This window comes from Muscardinus avellanarius, assembly GCF_963383645.1.
Source record: "Muscardinus avellanarius genome assembly, chromosome: 10".
NCBI lineage: Eukaryota > Metazoa > Chordata > Mammalia > Rodentia > Gliridae > Muscardinus > Muscardinus avellanarius.
In genome coordinates, this window is record NC_137796.1 from 2,939,505 (window position 1) to 2,948,355 (window position 8,851).

Sequence of the window (8,851 nt, forward strand, 5' to 3'; positions counted from 1 at the left end):
TCACGCCCTGCCTTGGCGCCCCTGAGCTGAATGTGGTCCAATAAAGCCTTTACTCCTGGCCTGTGAGGAAGCCCGTGAAAACGCCCCAAACTCCACCCCCAGCTCCACTCGGGGTGTTGGCAGGTCTGTGCCTGGGGCAGGTGAGAAACCCCGACTGCTGCCAATGCAGAGGATCCGCCCAGGTGCACGGCCCACTGAAGGAGCGGGGCGGGGGAGGGGCGGGCCTTAGAGAAGACGGGCAGGCCCCGGAGGGCGGGGCTAGAGGAGAGGGGCGGGCCTTAGAGAAGACGGGCAGGCCCCGGAGGGCGGGGCTAGAGGAGAGGGGCGGGCCTTAGAGAAGACGGGCAGGCCCTGGAGGGCGGGGCTTAGAGAAGACGGGCAGGCCCCGGAGGGCGGGGCGGAAGGAGAGGGGCGGGCCTTAGAGAAGACGGGCAGGCCCCGGAGGGCGGGGCTAGAGGAGAGGGGCGGGCCTTAGAGAAGACGGGCAGGCCCCGGAGGGCGGGGCTGAAGGAGAGGGGCGGGCCTTAGAGAAGACGGGCAGGCCCTGGAGGGCGGGGCTTAGAGAAGACGGGCAGGCCCCGGAGGGCGGGGCGGAAGGAGAGGGGCGGGCCTTAGAGAAGACGGGCAGACCCCGGAGGGCGGGGCTGAAGGAGAGGGGCGGGCCTTAGAGAAGACGGGCAGGCCCTGGAGGGCGGGGCTTAGAGAAGACAGGCAGGCCCCGGAGGGCGGGGCGGAAGGAGAGGGGCGGGCCTTAGAGAAGACGGGCAGGCCCTGGAGGGCGGGGCTTAGAGAAGACGGGCAGGCCCCGGAGGGCGGGGCGGAAGGAGAGGGGCGGGCCTTAGAGAAGACGGGCAGGCCCCGGAGGGCGGGGCTGAAGGGTGGGGCGGGCGTTAGAGAAGACGGGCAGGCCCCAGAGGGCGGGGCTGAAGGAGAGGGCGGGCATTAAAGAAGACGGGCAGGCCCCAGAGGGCGGGACTAGAGGAGAGGGGCGGGCCTTAGAGAAGACGGGCAGGCCCCAGAGGGCGGGACTAGAGGAGAGGGGCGGGCCTTAGAGAGAAGTGGGCCTTGGGGGACGGGACTGGAGGAGAGGGGTGGGAGCAGCAAACTCCGTAGGGTGGGACGGGAGGAGAGGGGCGGGCCCGTGGAGGGGAGGGGCAAGGCCTGGGGGCGGGGCGTGACCCGAGGGGCGAGGTCTTGGAGGGGAGGGGAAGGAGGGGCGGGCCTCGCATGGGAGGAGCCGGCCCTGGGGGCGGGGCAGGAGGAGAGGCGGAAGCTCGTGGGGGGCGGGCCCACGGCGGAGAGCCGGGCCTGCTCAAAACCGGGCTAGGACCTGCCAATGCGTGGCCCCGTAGCAACCGTAGTCACCACCTCCTGCCGCCCCGCGGAGAGCGCCGCGTTCCCATTGGCCGCTGGCGCTGTCTTCCGGCCGGGGGCGGGCCGTGCCGTGGTGGCGGGAACAGAAGCGCCGCGGCGTCTTCCGAGACCGTGGGGCTTGGGGACTGTTCCGGCCCGGCCGCCGCCATGGATGCGGCGGAGGTGGAGTTCCTGGCCGAGAAGGAGCTGGTTACCATCATCCCTAACTTCAGCCTGGACAAGATCTACCTCATCGGGGTGAGGGCCTTAGCCGTGGGGCTCCGCGCACAAGGCCGGGCGGGGGGGCGGGGTCTCCTTGTTCTGTGTGTAATGGAGGTCGAGCCCAGGGGCAGTCTCCCTCCGAGCTGCCCCCCAGCCCTGTTTTAATTTGACACAGGGTCTCGCTAGGTTGACGAGAGTCTCAGTACTTCCTGAGGCTGTCCTTGAATGTGCGAGACCGATCCTCCTGTCTCGGCCTCCCAAGTATGGGGATTTTCCTTGTGTCCCCACGCCCGGCTCCCGCTCGTTCTCGTTCATGCCAAGGGTTTTTGTCTCGCCTTTTGCAGGGGGACCTGGGGCCTTTTAACCCCGGCTTGCCGGTGCAGGTGCCTCTGTGGTTGGCAATTAACCTGAAGCAAAGACAGAAGTGCCGGCTGCTGCATCCAGAGTGGATGGACGTAGGTGAGGCTGGAGACCAGGCGGAGGCTGGTCTGGGTTTGGGGCGAGGCCCTAGGGCGGAGGCCAGGGGCTCAATCCTGCTTGGTCCACACCCCACCCACTCCATTACCCCCTAACCAGCTGAAATCAGTTGGCCCAGACTCATCTCTTAGCAGAGTCCGCAAACCACTATCAGTAGTGGCGTGTTAATTTTTGGTGTGTTAGAGTTTTAGTTCATATACATATATATATTTTTTCAGTACTGGGGATGGAACCCAAGGACATTCTACCTCCGACCTACACCCCCTGCCCTATTTTTTATTCTTTATTTTGAAACAGGGTCTCGCTGAGTTGCAAAGGGCCTCACTAAGTAACTGAGGCTGTTGGTGAACCACAGTGCTCCCGTCTCACTCTCCTGAATGCTGGGATTACAGTGTGCACCACCACGCCCTGCTCATATATTTTTAAAACTCTTTCGATTTTCAGCTGGGCGTGGTGGTGCACACTTGTAATCTCAGTACTTGGGAGGCTGAGACAGGAGGATCACGCAGGTTCGAAGCCAGCATTAGCTACTTAGTGAGGTCTGGGAGTGTAGCCCAGGGGTAGAAAGCCCCTGGGTTCCATCCCCAGTACCACACACACACACACAAAGATATTTCAGTTTGCTTTAATAATCAAGCATTAGATGATGATAAGGAAGCGCTTGTTATGGTTTATTTATTTGCCCCCCTCCCCTGTACTGGACTCAGGGGTGATGTACTCCTGAACTACATCCCCAGCCATTTGTAGTGTGTGTGTGTGTGTGTGTGTGTGTGTGTGTGTGTGTGTGTGTGTTACCGAGCATTAAACCCAGGGGCATTCTACCCAAGTTTCACCCCCAGCCCTTTTTATTTTTAATAAAAATAACAGGTTCAAGGGTTTGTCTCAATTTGGCAGGGGAACCCGGGGCCTTTGTGAACCCTGTTTTATGTTAACAGGGTTTCACTAGGTTGTTGAGGGTCTTACTGAGTTGCTGATGCTGTACTCAACCTGTGTTCCTCCTGCCTCAGCCTCCCAAGTTCTGGGGTTACAGGCTTGTGCTGCCATGCCTGGTTCCTGACACTTTAAAATTTGCTACTCCATTAAACAGGCGGTAATCTATCAGCACGTGATAAATTTGGAAATGTTAAGAAAACCTTGTTTCGCGTGATGGCAAAATGCATTATCTCTTCAATTTCAGAAAAGCTGGAGAAGATGAGGGACCATGAACGAGGGGAAGAGACGTTTACCCCAATGCCCAGCCCTCACTACATGGAACTCACCAAGCTCCTGCTGAACCAGTAGGTGGCCTCACGGGTCCCTTTGCAGAGCCACCTGCAGGGCCCCGGGCTCCCTTCTGTCTAACCCGCTCTCCCTTTCTTCTCTGATGCCAGCACAGTAAATGGTGGCCCTGGCCACCCAGTTTTCCGTACTGGTAATCTGGAGGTCTCGTCTGTGCACACGTGAAGATTAGATAGCTGGTCTCTTGTGTGGTGACACACGCCTATAATCCCAGTACTCAGTAGGCTGTGAAAGGAGGATCTCGGGTTCAAGTTCAGCCTCAGCAACTCAGCACATTTGACAGTGCTGGGCGTGGTGGCGCAGGCTTGCAATCCCAGCATTCGGGAGGCTGAGACCAGAGGATTGCAGTTTGTGGACAGCCTCAGCTACTTAGTGAGGCCCTCTGCAACTCAGTGAGACCCTGTTTCAAAATAAAAAGTAAAATAAATAGGGCTGGGGTGTAGCTCAGATAGAATGCCCCTGGGTTCCGTCCCCAGTACCGTAAAAAAAAAAAAAAAAAACACCGACAGTGGTTGAATGCCCCTCGTTCAGCCCCAATACCAAAAAGAAAAAAAAAAAAGGGTCTGCTGGGGTCCAGCGTGTGTCACCACGCCTGGCTTTTTTTTTCTTCTTCTTTTTTTCTTTTTCTTTTTTTTTTTTTTTTGTGTGTGCGGTACTGGGGATGGAACCCAGGGGCATTCTACCTCTGAGCTACACCCCAGCCCTATTTTTTATTCTTTATTTTGAAACAGGGTCTCACTGAGTTGCAGAGGGCCTCACTAAGTAGCTGAGGCTGTCCACTAACTGTGATCCTCCTGTCTCAGCCTCCCAAGTACTAGAATTACAAGCGTGCACACCACGCCCGGCTTTTTCTTAACTCTGTGTGGTTTATTTAGTCCAGCGTTACCCCTGTTCTCTTGGGAGCTGTGGGTCTGAGTTGTGTCTTTCACAGGAGAGGCCAGAGGCCCCCATTTGCCTTTGTCCTGAGCAGCAGGGAAAGACACTTAATGGAAAAATACGCTGTGTCACTTCCATGCACACCGGCTCCCCTTTAGCTTCGAATTGACTCTTCCCGAGGCGGCCAGAGCGGTCTCTTAAAGGCGAAGCTGCTCCGTGAGGCTTCAGATGCTTGGTGCTTTTCCAGGGTTTGAGTCCAAAGTCCTGACTGCGGCGCGCGCGCAGCGCACAGCTGGTGTGTCCCTTCTCTCGTTCGGCTGTCCACAGCTCTCCCGTGTCTGCAGTTTGAGACTCGCACTGACCTCTTTGATTTCTGCAGTACCGTTCTTTGAGATAGGATCTCACTGTGTGGCCTTGGCTGCCCTGGACTGCCCAGCTCGAGTGGTCCTCCTGCCTCGGCCTCCTGAGGAGCTGGGCCTGCAGGGGGAACCCACCGTGCCCGGCTCGGTCTCTGTCACTTTCAGCCTAGTGGGGACCTCGGGACCCGGCACGTGCTGCCCACTGAGTCCGTGCGCACTGCCGCCGCCCCCTCTGGCTTGGTACGACGAGTGCCCCCACACTAGTGTGCGTGTTCCCGTGGAGGCTCTGCACTCGCCATGGCGTCTGCCTCCGCGGTTCTCCAGGCATTTGTCTGCTTGTGCCATCACACACACACCCCTTTGCACACTTGTTCTGATGCGCAGAGACTGTGTTGAAGGTGCCGTGGCCTCAGCACGGTCTGCTGTACCTGTTTGTTGAATGAATGGGTGAAATCATTTGGGGGGACAGGCAAGTGTAGACCATTATGCTGGGAGACACTTAGAATATAACTCAGGCGGGCGCGGCGGCGCTCACCTGGAATCCCAGCACTTGGGAGGCTGAGACCAGAGGATTACGGTTTGCGGCCAGCCTCGGCTACTTAGTGAGGCCCTCTGCTTCTCAGGGAGACCCATTTTCAAAATACAAAGAATCAAAAGTCAGGCTGGGGGTGTAGCTCAGAGGTAGGATGCCCTGGGTTCCATCCCCAGTACCGCAAAAACAAGTCAAGCCCTTGAAGCCCCCGAGCATCTCGTGGTTAGATGAGCAGCTCTGAGCTGAAGCCGGGCCCGTGCCTCTGCGTGATCAGAAGAGCCGACGGGGCTGGGAGCTGCGGACCGCGCTCCCGGCTGGAAAGGAGGACTCTGGCTGCCCAACACGGCCCCGTCCTTAGGCCGGCCGAGGAGCCTTCGTTCTTTAACCCGCTGTTCAGAGCACAGGATCTAGATGTTTGTTCACTACGTAAGTTTTACAGCAGAGGTCGCGCCCTGCCAATCCAGGGCTCGTGAGGCAGGTGGAGACGCGCTCGCGTGACCTCACGTCCTGCTGGCGGACCTGCTTTTGCTTCTGCTTTTATCTTCGAGTCTGTCTCTTTCTTTAAAGTCTGAAGGACAGTGACCTGTCACAAAAGAAAGCCGTTAGTGCCCTCGCTGACTTTAAACTTCACCCAAAGTCTTGCCGGGTATGGATGAGTGTTTTCATCATTAGCAACTTCTTTGTGATTTTTGTGACCTGACTTACCTGCGGAGTGGCTCGATCCCTGGCCCTCAGGCTTTGCTGAGGTTCCAGTGCTGTGCCGAGTGCTAGAGTTCCCTTCCCTGATGGGGTGCGAGCCTGGATTGCTGGCAGGGAGGCAGAACTCAGGAGCGGGAGAAGCCGTGACCTCTGAGCCAGCCCTGCATCCAGTTCCCCATGGAAGGCACGTAGCCCAGAATACCGTTACCCAAGGCCGGGTCTGACTTGGAGCTGATTCTCTGGTGCCTCATTTGCTTAGAGAAGCATGAGTCCTGTGTAACGGGGCCATGTGGACCACTGTCGAGTGTCCATGGTACCAAGCTTACCTGCCTTTTTTTGGGGGTGGGGGTGAGGAGGATGGAACCCAGGGGGGCTTTTCTACCTCCGGGCTACACTCCCAGACCTATTTTATATTTTATTTGGAAACAGGGTCTCACTCAGTTGCTGAGAGCCTCACTCAGTAGCTGAGGCTGGCTTCCAACCTGCGCGATCCTCCTGTCTCAGCCTCCCAAGCGCGGGGATGACAAGCGCGCGCCACCACGCCCGGCTTAAGCTTACCTGCTGAAGTCTTTGTTTGTTGGTGCTGGGGGTTGAACCTAGGGGCACTCTGCCTCTGAGCTACACCCTAGTCTTTTTTTTTTTTTTTTTTTTTTTTTTTTTAGTTTGAAACAGGGTCTCGCTCAACTGCGGAGGCTGTCCTCAAGCCTGTAATCCGCCGTCTCAGCCTCCACGTACTGGGATGTGTCGCCACACTACCTTGAAATCCTTACATCTGTCTGAAAGCAGAGCGAAATATGTCCTAAGTCTGGAACCCTCTGAATATCCTGAGTCCAAGTAGCATTATTATAAAAGCCACTTGTGCTGGTGCTGGTTTTGTTTACTGAATATGTCTTGTCTCCTTTTCTTTCTTTTTTCTTGGTACTGAGAATGAACTAGGAGCATTTCGCCTCTGAGCTACCTCAACCCTTTTATTTTAAAATGGTTTCACTAAAGAGACCCTGTTTCAAAATAAAGAATAATAGGACGGGGGTGTAGCTCAGAGGTAGAGTGCCCCTGGGTTCCATTCCCAGACCCACAAGAAAAAATAAAATAAAATAAAAAATAAAACGGTCTCACTAAATTGCTGAGGCTGTCCTCGAACCTGCAGTCCTCTTGTCTCAGCCTCCCAAGTACTCGGATTGCAGGTGTGCGCCACCTGGCCTGGCTGGGTGTGTCTGCCCTTCCTTATTTTACCCTATTTTCTTCAGTGCCTCAGACAACATCCCCAAAGCGGATGCAATCCGGACCCTGGTCAAGGACCTTTGGGACACGCGCATGGCCAAGCTCCGGGTGTCTGCTGATAGCTTCGTGCTGCAGCAGGAGGCTCACGCCAAGGTAGGTGTCGCCCTCCCGCCGCCTGCCCAGCGGCTCTGGATGCTGCTGTGGACCTCACACAGCACTCTGCTCTCAGGCCCCTGCAAGCAAGGCTCACGAGCTGGGTCTTTGGTTCAGGTAGCTCGTGACGGGGCGCTTGCGTGGGCGCCTGGCACTCGAGCTAGTCTCTCTTCACGGGCCAGTTACCTCCAGCCTCGGGGTTTGGTTTTTTAGCAGCGCCACCACCACATCCCAAAACAAGTCATTGCTGTCGTTTTTATTTAGTAGAGTAGCTTCAACTCAAACCCAAAGCTCCTTGGGCAACTGGCGCCGTTCTCTCTCGCTCCAGCTGGACAACCTGACCCTGATGGAGATCAGCACCTGCGGGGCCTTCCTCACGCAAGCGCTCCGGCACCTGTACAAGCTCCGCACGAACCTGCAGCCTTCCGAGAGCGCGCCCTCGCAGGACTTGTAGAGCGGGGCCTGCGCTGTGCGAGGTCTGTCCGACGGCTCGCCGGGGGCGGGAGGAACGCACGACAGCGGTGCTCCTGCTCCCGGGGCTCTGCGAGCAGTTCTAGGCTATGAGACACCCGTGCTATGGCGCCGGGAGTACATCTGGAACATGGGTGGACATGCAGCGAATTTGATCAGTCCTCAGCACTTGGCTCCCCTGAATGTGAAGCTCCCCATGTAATTCTAGAACAGCTTTTCTTTCCTTTTTCTTTTTTTTTTTTTGAGGTACTGAGGATGGAACCAGGGGCGTCCTGCCTCCAAGCTACATCCCCAGCCCTATTTTTTATTCTCTGAAACAAGGTCTCACTAAGTAGCTGAGGCTAGCCGTGAACCCGTGACCCTCCTTGTTTCAGCCTCTCAGGTACTGGCATGACAAGCGTGTGCCACCGCGCCCGGCCAGCTTTTCTTTGTGAGAGAAAGAGAAAAGCTTTAGGCAAGTTCTCCCTGGCAGAGCCCTGGGTTTTCCGCATGAAGCCGTCACCCGTGGGCATTTGTTCGGTGACGGCGCAGCCGTAGGAGCGGTGATGTGGCTAGGGGCTGCTTTTCTTTCTTGATCCCAGTTTCTTGGGCTAAATTTGGGTTCCCTACAGAGGTTGCTCACAGAGGTGGCAGACGGAGGGGCTGCGTGTGCCGCCCAGTGTTCAGTCATCTAGGTGCCCATCCACAATAAAAACACGATCGATCCAAGCTGGACAATCAGTCCGGACCTGGCTTCGTTGGGTTTGTCCTGCACAGCTACCAAGGGGAAGGAGCGAGCCCCGGGGCCAAGATGAGCCTGTGAGTGAAGCAGCAGGTGCGAGGCGCCCAGCGGGAAACCTCAGACCCTGGCCGTCTCGTGAGCTTACCAAGTTGGAGGAAAGCTAACCCCAGCGTCCCGTGCGGCTTGGGCAGCGCCAGGGAGGCGAGCCAGACCCGAATCCTGCTCTTGCTGGGTCAAGGCGGAGTGCTCCTGTGGGGACCACAGTGGCTCAGGAAGCGGTCCTCTTCCTAAGAGGATACTCAAGCCTAGCACATCTGGCTAGTTCCCTTATAGACGCTCTATTAGAGGGAAGATGCTTGTTGGTATTGTGCATTAAGCAGGTCCCCGCCTCAGCCGGCTTTTGGCTTAGCACCCAGGGGCCGCGGGAGCCGCGTATCCCGCCATCTCCTTCTGCTCTTTGAGGCCCAGTTACCTGAGCATGGTGGCTCT

At 57.1% G+C, this 8,851-nt stretch overlaps 1 protein-coding gene across 1 annotated transcript; it reads left to right on the top strand.

Annotated features, from left to right (window-relative positions):
* Positions 1-1,521: 1,521 nt before the first annotated feature.
* GINS2 (GINS complex subunit 2) lies at positions 1,522-7,624 on the top strand (the record flags this gene model as incomplete). Its single annotated transcript, XM_080704049.1, has 5 exons — positions 1,522-1,611; positions 1,920-2,034; positions 3,230-3,329; positions 7,044-7,170; positions 7,499-7,624. 5 exons carry the CDS (start codon positions 1,522-1,524, stop codon positions 7,622-7,624), a joined length of 558 nt encoding a protein of 185 aa, XP_080560175.1.
* Positions 7,625-8,851: the final 1,227 nt, after the last annotated feature.